The 13,227-nt window shown below is 38.0% G+C and overlaps 1 protein-coding gene across 2 annotated transcripts in view; it reads left to right on the top strand.

Moving 5' to 3' along the window:
* The window catches only part of LOC127658104 (testis-expressed protein 10 homolog), a 31,748-nt gene extending 18,841 nt beyond the window's left edge, over positions 1 to 12,907 (top strand). For both annotated transcript variants that reach the window (XM_052147206.1, XM_052147205.1), the window contains exons 11-16: positions 520 to 608; positions 709 to 842; positions 9,169 to 9,249; positions 9,377 to 9,546; positions 11,734 to 11,944; positions 12,711 to 12,907. In XM_052147206.1, coding sequence (XP_052003166.1) covers positions 520 to 608; positions 709 to 842; positions 9,169 to 9,249; positions 9,377 to 9,546; positions 11,734 to 11,944; positions 12,711 to 12,821 — 796 coding nt within the window. In that variant the 3' untranslated portion in view covers positions 12,822 to 12,907. The remainder of the gene's footprint in view (positions 1 to 519; positions 609 to 708; positions 843 to 9,168; positions 9,250 to 9,376; positions 9,547 to 11,733; positions 11,945 to 12,710) is intronic.
* Positions 12,908 to 13,227: the final 320 nt, after the last annotated feature.

Here is a 13,227-nt window from a genome sequence, read left to right as displayed (position 1 = left end):
CTTCATTAATATTAAATGAAGTAATCAAAAACATCACCAACAGTGTTTAATAATAGTGTATTTTATTATTATTTTTGAATTGAGGAATTTGCTAAAACACATCATAGAATGACCCAATTGCTTATCAGGCTTCTGACTGAACTTCGATTAGGCTTAATGCCATTTGATGTCAATTTACGTCTTGACAGTAGTAAATCCGTAAATGTTATTGTCAATAAAACTCTCTGGGGGTTCATAGAATGTAATAAAAAGCTTTTAGGGTGAACTAAGTGTTTTCTGTCATATTGTGAGTATGACCCCAGCATCTCCTTAATACTGTAAGTGTGTTCATTTGCCGAGGGTGAGTGTGTTTGTGTGGCGTGAGGTAGATTTAAAAGAAAATTAAGTATCTCGGATGGCCAGTATTTTTAGACTGACATTCTCACTACACACTCACAGACGAGCACAGGGTAAGATTGTAACAGGAGAGGGGATAAGTGCTGGACGGCTGCACAGTAATGCGTATGTGCTTCCCCGCAGGTCTCCTCTGAGTGGCTGCTCGAGCACTTCACAGGATGTGCCAGTGAGGGATGTGGATTACCTAAGTTTCTTGTTCACTACACTAACAGGTGACATTCATACTAACACATAAATTCACATCAGCCTTTTCTTCCAATGATATGATGACTGATAGTGTATAAACTCTGTTCCCCTGTTTATGTCCTTCAGGTTTCTCCTCTGAGACATTGCGGGCCCTACAGCACACCGATGAAGAAGGCCTGTTGCCCTCCTCCACTCTCTCTCCCCTCAGTGTGTTTGCCACTTCCCTAGAGCAGTTCTTACACCACTGGGATGTGGTGGAGGTGAGAGCGCTCTCTCTCTCTCTCTCTCTCTCTCTCTCTCTCTTATCTGCTAGTGACTTTCTCAGCCTTCAACCATTCCAACATCTGATTTTCATTGTCATCTGCCATTTCCCCTGTGAGCATCTTTCTCCTTTCTCCTCTGCTCTGTCATTTTATCTGGCTTCTGTTAGTGACCATGCGTTGCTCTGGTGTCAGTCTACTTGTCTGTTTGCTTTATAACATACTTAAATGCCTTCTTTCATTGCTCTGGAAGTAACAAATCTCCAGTCTGTACCATTAAACCAAATGTGCCAACTTTAACTAGCAAGCTCTGCAAGATTCTCTTTTGCTCCACAACGAAAGGGACTGCGTTCGAATTTGCATGCTTGATTTTCGGCTGTTGAAATAGTATGTTGTTTAGGTAAGCAGGTGAGGAGTATTAACCCAAAAATGCATGGCCGTTCTGCCAAACATTATTACATACCTCAGGTCTTTAGCAACCCAGCACTTATATCTATCACCAATGGACCTACACAATTACCAGCTAGTGTATAATTTTCTAATCTTTTTTTAAGACCGTTAGACAATTTTAGAATAGAAGATACTCTGTTAGATATTAGTGTTTAATTTTTCATATATCCAAGAGGTGATGCAACAACTGTAGGAACGTGATTAATTTCTTCCACGCTGCAATTGATGCAATTAATATGATACTCAACAGGCTGTCAAACGCATTTTGAGCTTTACATAACACATGTATTTTCTCAGGCACTTATTGAGGCTAAATAGACATATAAATGACAGAATTTCAGTAGTACACCTAAATGCCAATAGCCAAATCTTACTGTTCAGGTGTTGACTTGCGATAGTTTACTTCCATGTTGCCTCATCATCAAATAGCAATGTCAATTAGGTCAATCACTGAACAGTCACACCTTGAGTAACAAATAACATGTATAATATGTATGTATAGATGCATATGGTATACTGATAATTCACCACCTTTGTGCAGATATTGACATGAATATAGCACTCATTTGTCTAATAATAAACAAAAAAATAGATATCCTGTATGATTTTAAGCTTAAAAGATATGAAATAATCATGAAAATATGATTTTTGGAAGTTGAAATATATATTGCAACACTATTACACATCTCTGGCCACAAGAGCTTTATACACATTTGATAATTAAACAATTCTAAAAAAAAATATATAAAAAGTTTTTATTGTTAGATGATTCATAAGAGAAAAATTAAGGAATAATAAAGAACTGGGGCATAACTCAAAAAACTAGATGAGGTAAAGGAGGTGGATTGAGGTCCCAGGTCACTATACACCTGAGGCATGCATTTAAGGGTTAATACATTTCTGGACATACTTCATTCGGGAACATGTATTGAACCTAGAATGTAGTAAAAACAACTATGAAAATTATCTACTCTATTCAACATTTTTGGCTCCCAGTGGGAACCCGGGGTAGAATAGGTCCCTGGCACCCCCTTGGTGTTTGTAAAAGGGGATGAATGGGGCAACTAGCTGAATGGGGCAACTAGCACAACTAACTAAGTTGTGACCTGTGTCTGTGGAGGAAGAGGTCCTGGCATTTTAGGGATGCAGTAAGTTATGTCTTCCCCAGGTCCAACACAGTGCTTTGGCTCTAACTTCATATAGATGGACAGTTGGAAGGACCCGATCCAATCAAGCGCCTAGTCATGACATGCCCTGGATAGTTATTGGCAATTAAATTGGCCATAATGTCTCTCTTCCCTGAAGGCAGTGGCTAAGGGTCAATCGAGCAATTTGAACTTTCAGTTCCTCATGCAAGAGTATACCATCCTTGAATCCTTGGTGCATATCTGCTGGAGATCCACGGCTCTGTGCATCCCTTGGTTGGCTCCGAGGTGGGTGGGGATCAAGGATGATGAAACAAAACATAAAAAATATGACGAAGAAACAAACCTACAAAAGACGAATGTTAGAACAGAATTCTGATTATAATTTAGATCCTGGATGTGCACTTGTTCAAAGAAAATTAAAACTGGCCGAGATTGATCCTTTTAGGAATCTGTCCCTAATACATCATCAAAGCCAAGTCGCAGGACTAAAACATGGTTCGACAATAACTGTAAAAAGGCTGTTAAAGCTTGGAAAAAGCAGGGAGGATCTTCAACAAACACCTAACAAAAGAGAATATAGTAATACTAAAAATATGTCGAGCACAAGCATGTAGAATTATTAATGATATAAGAGACATTTTTTATTTAGTCTTTCAGCAAACACACCACCCAAAGGAGAGCAGCCTCAAATACGACACATCAAACATCAGGGTACCCTATTAATTACAAATCAAGAAATAAACAATATATTAGCAAAGTCATTCGAAAATATCTCCTCATTAGAAAACTGCTGACCTGAATTCAATAAAAGACGAATACAGCAGGAGCAGAATCCCCTGAATTTCCACTCTAATAATACAGAACCATATAATCCACCATTTACCATGGAGGAACTCTCAAACGCTCTCATAATACTGCAGTTGGACCAGACAGAATCCATGATGAGTTTCTGGAGCATTTGCCCCACACAGTGTTATTACTTCTGAAGATTTTTTATTTCATTTGGAGAACAAGAAATATGCCACCAAAAATCAATAATTATTCCCATCCCCAAACCGGGCAAGGACCACTCTTGATGCAAACAACTACCATCCAATAGCTTTGACAAGCTGTCTCTGCAAAACCATGGAGAGAATGGTCAATGACCGTCTGGTGTGGATACTGGAGTAAGGGCATAAATTCAGTGATTCAGATATCAGTGTGGCTTTAGATGGGGCAAAATCACCTTAGATCAGTGTTTCCCAACCACTGTGCCACAGCACACTAGTGTTGCTATAGTGTAAAAATTGTCAAGTGATTCCATAAAATAAATCAGGTCTCCGGACTGAGACTAATTGTTCAAAGATTTTTCCTAACAGTTTGATTTAAACTTTGCAAGAGGTTGCATTACTTTGCTACTACAAAGTTGTCAGACTCTGTAATATTTTTGTTCCGTATGAGAAATATCTAATGGTAAATGTTCCAAACCCGAAAGGAAACGGCTTTTCACGTATCAGTCAGCACTGCTCAATGGACAGTTCAGCATAGAGACATACATTTACATGTGGACTGGTCTTGAGCGCTCAGCCGCCCAGATCATCATTAACAGCTGTGAGATGCACGGGCTGGGTCGGGAATTCGGCATTGATTATTTGTTTAAAGCCTCTATGAAAGCCCATAATGTGTCGATGATTAAACCAGTTTAAAACTGTATTAAACGGCCCCAATATTCTAAACAACATTGAAAAGGATTAAAGGAGAAATCTGCACAATGAACAGAACAAAATTGAAAGGTTTCAATCCTCACATCACAGATATTTTAAAAATATTTAAAATGAACATATATCAGTATAGTAGTGAGTGAATACAATTTAATTTCAGAGTTTTTCTTACGAAAAATGCCATAATTTGTTTTATGGTTACTGCTAATCATTGTTTTACTTTTACTTTTGGTTACTATGATCTTATTGCAAATGCCACAGTTAAAACTATGGATATAATGGAACTTCCCTTTTGTGTAAAATCTTTTCTAATGCCCTCTGATTGTAGAAAAAGGATTTGTTTGTCTTCAGATGACTGTACTTTAATCATCAAGATCCTGATAAAAAGATAGAAACCGTAAAAGGAAACAAATTTTCTTTCAGTTGGACCGGTGAGAACAATTAAATTGCTGGTGTGACCATTTGTAGAATTTAACACCGGTGCTACCACTCTTAAATGTTAGTCTCGAGCCATGTAAATGAATAGATAAATTAATTAATTAATTATTTGCTGGGGCATTGCAAGAATTAATATGCAAATCAAATCTAAAAATAAGAAAAGATGCAAATTTGTTGTTTTATTTATTACTCAATTAGCACTCTTGCCACCTGTGATCTCATTACCGTACCTACTTGACTTGCATTTTTTTTTTCATAGCTGAATTTCAAACATTACGAGTAAACGTGCAACTAAAATGGACAGAAAACAATGAAGTTCTTGAAAAGGAAAACTATCAACGATGATTATGTGGGACAGTGGGATAGAGGTGTGGCATGAGATTTGTTTAATTGTAAAAAGTGTGCCGTGGCAGAAAAAAGGTTGGGAAACACTGCCTTAGATCATTAATCAGATTGGAATCATTTGTTCGGGATTGCTTTATTAAGAAAAAAAACATGCAGTAGCTGTTTTCTTCGATCTGAAGAAGGCTTATGAAACCACCTGGAGATATGATATTCTCAAAGATCTACATGAAATTTGGCTCAGAGGCAACCTACCCATTTTATACCAAACCCGCAGGCACAAGAGCTAGGGATAAGGAAGCATTCTCTCAGTCACCCATTTTCAGTATCAAAATCAATAGTATAATTACGTTTATAGATCCACATACAGTGCATCCAGAAAGTATTCACAGTGCTTCACTTTTTCCAAAATTGATTAAATTCATTATTTTCCTCAAAATTCTACAAACCCATAATGACAACGTGAAAGAAGTTTGTTTGAAATCTTTGCAAATGTATAAAAAATAAAAAACAAAAAACACATTGCAGGTAAGAGGTGAGAGAAGAGGATCTATGTGCAGGCTTTTTAATGAAAACTTTTTTTAGTTAAAGAGAATTAAACATAAAAAACTCAAAATATGACAACAGAACACGAGGGCAATATATACAAAAGAACTAACAAGGTTAACAAGACACAGCTGGGATCAATCAAGGGGAACACGGAGAACAGAGAAACAACCAAAACCAGTCTTCAAACTAAAAATCTTTATCCTTCTAGTGGCTGCTTGGGAGAATGTCCCAAGTGTTACAATTCCACTGTTCTCCTATGTCTCTATAGAGTACTAATTTGATCCTGACTGGATTACGGGAGCTTCGTGTATAGCCTGGCAAGAACATCTTATGCATACTAGATACGATACATCATCAGGGAATACATCTGGCATCAGAAGCATTCAGGACCACCCCTGTCCAAAGTCTTTATACAGTGGCCGGGGAACCCTTTCTCCAGAACAGGCATCTGAAACTGACCCTACAGTATGCAGTCAAACTCAAGGCAAACCAAAATAACCCAGCCTACTTACCAGTATTCCAACCAAAGCAACTTTTTATATGAAGCTAGACTAAAGTATATCAGACATTTGGTATATAAATTAAAAAATATTTAGAGAATCTGAATACCAGTCTAGACAACTTAAAACTGTTTCATTATTGCCCTATTCCTCCCTGGGCTCTGAAAAAAAACAACAACCATTATCTTGACTTTGACTCAACATAAAAAGACAGAAACACATCCAAATGAATGCCAGCAGCAATTCTTAGAGTTAAGGTGTAATCTCCCACTTCATTGAACATATTCACGGATGGATCAAAAACAGATACCGGCGCATGACAGCAGCAGTGATAGGAGATCAGCACTATGGCATTCAATTCCTGGGTCAAAGCTCCCTCTTTACAGCTGAGGCACTGCTCCTAGCCCTGGAAAATATAGAGAAGGGTCAAGAACAGAATCTCTTAATTGCCACAGACTCGAAGATTTGCCTCCAAGCACTCGAATCTGTAAAGACTGATCACCCCATAATAGTAAATATTTTAACTTCAATATCTTCTTCTGCTGGGTCCCAGGACATATTGGTCAGGCTGGCAACGAGAGGGTGGACACAGCCGCTAAGGAGGCCTTTAACCTGAAAATCTCTGAATGTCAAATGCCACCCTTCAACCATAGATCATTAATGAGCACATATATCTCTAACAAGTGCCAGACGGAATGGAATGAATGCAACAGTAATAAGCTATATGAAATAAACCCCAGTATAATAATATTCTCTTCAAACTACAAGTCTGGGCATGATCAAGTTGTGTTCACTAGATGCCATCTGGGTCATTCAAGTCTCAGACACAGGTTTTTGCTGATTGGTGAAGATCCTCCATTATGCCTTTCCTGTCAAACCCCTTTGACTATCAAACACATCCTACTGTCCTGTAACGCCTTTGAGACCTGCTTAATGGAATTATTTAGAAAGGTATCACCTAAACGTATTTTTAGATTTTTTTTTTTATCTTGTATTAATTTTAAATGCCTCAAATATAGCTTTGTAAATTGTATATATTTATTGTTTACCCTGTGCTTGCCATGTGAATAGCTTTGTTGCTGTCATGGCATTGACATGGCATGACAAAAACAACATTCTTGGTAAGATTCTTAGTTGAAATAGTTGAACTAATGGTTCTCTGCCATTTATAAAAGTCAGCATTTTGAAAGTGCCGTCTCTGCAGATCCTGTGGCATTAATGGATGCACTCTTCAGAATCTCCCTGGATGTAGTAGGTCATCTGGGTATTTCTTGCCTACTGTTTTATGAATACTAAGGATTCTGATACTCTAATCTATTGACATACTGGTTTTGTCAAGATTATTTCCAAATATTCCAGGGGAACTACACTGCAATAGTGGGGTTTCCCATTTACATAAAAATCCCGGATTTGTCATTTGTTTCTTTATAGCGTAGCACTGCTTACCTTTGTTGCTCCCATCACGTTGTCCTTGCCAACTGTGTGCAATTTACAAGCACCATGGTGTTCACTTGAATCAGTGCAGGCCCACTTAGATTGGTATTCTACGCACAAGTATGTTGTACTTTTCCCCCTGTAGAGGGCCAGTTTGTTGAGCAGGGGAAGGTTTATCACAGTGCACCAGTATAGCTGTCTCCATATTTCAATAAGGGCTGGTTATCAGTGTGCTCCTGGCTAAAGCAAATGCTAATGCCAGCCAGCGGACACCATCACCACCTGACATTTTACACGGACATTAAAACCCAACAAAACTGCACCCTCCGGCAAGGGTCTGACTCTTGGTGTCCCCCCTCCCTCTGCTACACACAACTAATTCCGCTGCGCAAATTTATGTGGACTTCAATTTTTTGTGTCCAAGTCAATCAGACATTATACGTATGGAGGGACGGCAGGCATCTCTGTGGTTACGGTAATGAGGGGTGATGGGAGAGATGATGCCAACAGGTGAGGCTGATGAAAAATAATGGCCCTTAATGAAGAAAAGAGCCTGATTCCCTCCACACGTACACAAGCACAGAACGATGTTTCTACCAACTCAATCAATTAACCTGCTCTTAATTAGAGATTATATTTTATGCCGAGAAATCGCCTCTCAAAACTATATTTAAAATAATTTATAGATAATAAAACTTTTGATTAGGCTTAAGTTAATTGGCCACAAACTCTGTTGAAGAAGTATGACAATATTTATTGAAAATGTATTGTGTTTACTTACTGATTTAATGGTTACATTGGTGGAATTTGCTATAAACAGGAGAGAAAATTCAAAGGATTTTTTTTTAAGACTTAATTTTCAACTCGGCTTGTAAAGTGGCCTTGTAATACCAATGAGATCTCAAGTAATCACACACTTGAACAAAATTCTCACATTGTACTGTTTTCTGATATATAGCTTGCCAATTAGAATCAAATTAGGTTTGGAGATTTTGTATGTGTGTATGTTTGAGTGAGTGAGAGAGAGAGAGAGAGCGCGTGTGGCTGCTGGGGGTCCATTCCTTTATTGCCAATCAGGCGTCTCTAATCTAAAGCATGTGTAATGTGTTCCTAACACTGTTAGCCTGATTCATGTCTGATAATAACCTGCTCTGAATTGTATTCTGCTCCGCCTTCATCTGTTTAATCTAATCTGCTCTAACGCTATTAGCACTATTAGATTTAACTCACACACACACACACACACACACACACACTCGAAGACTTATTTATTGTTTGTGCTTATAAAATATCAGTTCAGAGAGTGGCAGGCCATTGCTAATCTGTCCAGTGTCACCATTCATTATGAAAAATGTATACTTGACACCATGTGTAATAAAAGTTTTGAAGGAATGACGTAAAATAATATCGGGTTAAGTCCATGTTGCGCATCACCTGTCTTTCGGAGCATGCATGCGGACAACCGCAAATCCAATTGCCGTCTGAATAATGTATATACATGCTGGATGAAGCCACTACAGTCACATTATCTACAGGTAAGTATGTTAGTCTGACTTTGCAAAAGCACCAGAAAAGTATCATATGTAGTCCATGCAACTTCTGAGCTACATTCCAAGTCTTCTGAAGCTTCTGAGTTGAAAAGAACTCAATTTATTGTCATGTAATGGACCAGTATATGACGACACAAATGTCATATTTGGTTGAACTATTCCTTAAATTAATTTACATGTTCCGTTCAAAAAACATGATCACACTTTCTTTGTAGGTGGTGTGTTATTGCCTGGAGACTCTGGGCTCTCATGCACAGTGTTTTGATGTAATACAGAATGCCATCATTAAGAACCTGGTGAGTGACCATATATTTATGTGACTGAGCAATGTTTTGCATATAAACACACTTAACTATAGAAATCTGGTGTACTATGTGAGTGGGGAGTAGAGTGTGTGTGGTGATTCTTTCCATCTCTTTGTAGTGTGGACTCGTAGTGGTGCCAGACTGTGTGTGTGCTGCCATTTTAAGGTGCATTCCCCGATTACTGGATCTCAACATCCTGCCCAGCGACACACTTCTCCACTTCCTGTCTGATTGTTGCCTGAGCATGCTCAATCTGTTGTTGCAACTGGAGCAGAGTGCCCGCAAAAGGTGTGCTCATAAGCATGCATTCACCCCACATACTGTGATAAATATTTGCATAGAGTAACACTTCTGCAACACAAAGTGTACAAAAAACCCCCCTCCATGTAGCAAGTTATTTTTGGGTGCCTTTGCATTTTATGTTAATTTTTTTAAGATATTAACATTTTATCAGTCAAAGAATGTCCTTAAGTGTTAGAAAATTGCATTGTGTCATCTCAAGCCAAGTTAATTCGTATATACAGTTAAAGTCAGAAGTTTACGTACACCTTAGCCAAATACATTTAAACCCAGTTTTTCACAATTCCTGACATGTAATCGTGGCAAACATTCCCTGTCTTAGGTCAGTTAGGATCACTATTTTAAGAATGTGAAATATCAATAATAGTAGAGAGAATTTTTTGTTTTTTCAGCTTTTATTTCTTTCATCACATTCCCAGTGGGTCAGAAGTTTACATACAGTTTGTTAGTATCTGGTAGCATTACCTTTAAATTGTTTAACTTGGGTCAAACATTTTGGGTAGCCTTCCACAAGCTTCTCATAATAAGTTGCTGGAATTTTGGCCCATTCTTCCAGACAGAACTGGTGTAACTGAGTGAGGTTTGTAGGCCTCCTTGCTCGCACATGCTTTTTCAGTTCTGCCAACAAATTTTTATCAGATTGAGGTTAAGGCCTTGTGATGGCCACTCCAGTACCTTGACTTTGTTGTCCTTAAGCCATTTCGCCACATCTTTGGAAGTTTTCTTGGGGTCATTGTCCATTTAGAAGACCCATTTGTGACCAAGCTTTAACTTCCTGGCTGATGAATTGAGATTTTGCTTCAATATATCCACATAATTTTCCTTCCTCATGATGCCATCTATTTTGTGAAGTGCACCAGTCCCTCCTGCAGCAAAGCACCCCAACAACATAATGCTGCCACCCCCATGCTTCACGGTTGGGATGGTGTCCTTCAGCTTGCTAGCCTCACCCTTTTTCCTCCAGATGGTCATTATGGCCAAACATTTATATATTTGTTTCATCAGACTAGAGGACATTTTGCCAAAAAGTTAGTTCTTTGTCCCCATGTGCACTTGCAAACTGTAGTCTGGCTTTTTTATGGCGTTTTTGGAGCATTGGCTTCTTCCTTGTTGAGCAGCCTTTCAGGTTATGTCCATATAGGACTCGTTTTACTGTGGATATAGATACTTGTCTACCTGTTTCCTCCAGCATTTTCACAAGGTCCTTTAGTGTTGTTCTGGGATTGATTTGCACTTTTTGCACCAAACTACATTCATCTCTAGGAGACAGAATGCGTCTTCTTCCTGAGTGGTATGATGGCTGCATCGTCCCATAGTGTTTATACTTGCATACTATTGTTTGTACAGATGAACGTGGTAGCTTCAGGCATTTGTAAATTGCTCCCGATGTTGAACCAGGCTTGTGGAGGCACACAATGTTTCTTTTGAGGTCTTTGCTGATTTCTTTTGATTTTCTCATGATGTCAAGCAAAATGGCTCTGAGTTTGATGGTAGGCCTTAAAATTACATCCACAGGTACACCTCCAATTAGCCTCTCATTGGCCTCTCCAATCAGAATCTCATTGGCTAAAAGGGATGACATTATTTCCTGGAATTTTCCAAGCTGCTTAAAGGCACTGTTAACTTGGTGTATGTAAACTTCTGATCCCCTGGAATTGTGATATAATAAATTAAAAGTGAAAAATCTGTCTGTAAACAATTGTTGGAAAAATTACTTGTCATGCACAAAGTAGATGTCCTAAACGACTCGCCAAAACTATAGATTGCTAATATGAAATCTGTGGAGTGGTTAAAAAATTTGTTTCAATGACTTCAAACTAAGTGGATGTAAACTTCTGACTTCAACTGTATTTGGACATCACTGTGCTTTTAAAAAGTTAACGGGGTTGATTTGTACAGCTTAATTAACCATTACTTTCGCTAAAGGTCTCTACAGTGCAAGTTGCTTATTGGTAATATAATAACTTTTTTTGTATAGTTTAATATACAAAATCATGGTAATGGGTTGATAAGAACCTTTTCCACTATTACAAATATAAGAACAAAGCATAACATAAAGTGATAAAAATGTGCATTTGCTTGTCCATGCACAGTTCACTACCTGATGTAATTTTACCAGATTTGTGGAATAATTATTAAATTGTGTTCTAAAATGCTTGTGTGTCTCTCCTGTAGGGATGCAGTGTGGGAGGCATGTTTTGCGGCATTGAGCACTGTACCGAGGTTGCTGCGATTGGTGTTGCAGTCTTTTCGTGTTTGTGACCTCTGTGAGGAAGAGCTCCCCCTACTGGCACAGATACTTTCTTTACTCCTTCAGCATACGCAACTCCGCAACCACATGATGGCCAACGCAAGACTACTGCAACACATCATACAGGACTTAACGGTATCAAATGCACATCATTCCTTGAGCACATGATTGCTAGCCATATCACAACATAAATATTCACAAAACGTTAAGCATGCCAAGCAGACCTTGTAAACAATGTGATCACTTGTGACATCTTTAGTCCACAGCTTTACTTCCTTATCTTAAGCATTTACTGAAATCATCAGAAGCCTTTTTTGTCTTTTGATGCTGCATTGATGCCATAAATACCTGATAAAAAGGTTCAAACTGATTCAAATACTGTGCTGATCAAGAACTTAACCACTATGTGTACCTTAGTAATGAAACAAGGAATTGGTGGTTTGAAGAAAAGTTTGTTGAACACGAATAAGACCTTTGACCCATTACATTGTTCAATGTCAAAATTTTACTTTGAATTGAGCTGAATGGAAAGTTGACCCAAAATCTAAATTCTCTCATCATTTCCTTACCCTCATGATGTCCCACTTTTATGAAAAACTGTGTTTTTCTGCAGAACACAAACTAAGATTTTTAGACAAATATCTCCGCTCTGTAGGTCCTTACAATGCAAGTGAATGGCGATCAGATCTTTGTAGTTCAAAAAAATAAAGGAAACATAAAAGTAATCCATATCTTCAGATCCAATATAATATGTGTGGGTGGGTGTTTGTGTGCTGCTGAAGAAAGTCAGTCATACATATCTGGGATGGAATGAGTGTGGGTAAATGATGAGAGAATCTTTATATCTGGCCAAACTATCCCTTGAAGTTACTCTCTGACAGTTGTGTCTTTGTTTTGACAGCATTTCTATGGTGGAGAGACTCGAGAGCAGTGGTTGACTGACTTGCTGTACTGCTACAGTGTGACACTCTCTGGTCACCGTGGCAACATAGGCATGAGAGAAATCTATTAATTGCTGATCATTATTTACAATACTGATTTGCTTGAGGTATTGCCTTTTTTTGTTTTTTACAAAATGAGTAAAATAAAGCTTGTCATAATTAATTGATTAACTCAGTTTCATTTTTTTGTTTTATATTGATTACAAAAACATTTATTGGGACACACCTGTAAAAATATATTTACATAAAAATAGCTCAACAACCATACTTGCCCATAGTTTTTGTCTGGAAATCTAGAGTGTAAAATTATGTGACGTTGCTCGGAGAAGACAACGTGTACAACTGACATATGCAGTTTTAACAAAAACATTTCTAAAAGTATATCTCAATTTATAAAACGGGAACTGGAAAGCCTTTTAGAGGGTTATGTACCTCACTATTTAAAAAAAAATAATAAAACAAATTCCTTTACACTCT

Source organism: Xyrauchen texanus, chromosome 17, assembly GCF_025860055.1.
Source record: "Xyrauchen texanus isolate HMW12.3.18 chromosome 17, RBS_HiC_50CHRs, whole genome shotgun sequence".
In the NCBI taxonomy this organism is placed as follows: Eukaryota; Metazoa; Chordata; class Actinopteri; order Cypriniformes; family Catostomidae; genus Xyrauchen; species Xyrauchen texanus.
Note: the sequence above shows the minus strand (reverse complement) of the source record. Positions and strands in the feature narration are given on the sequence as shown.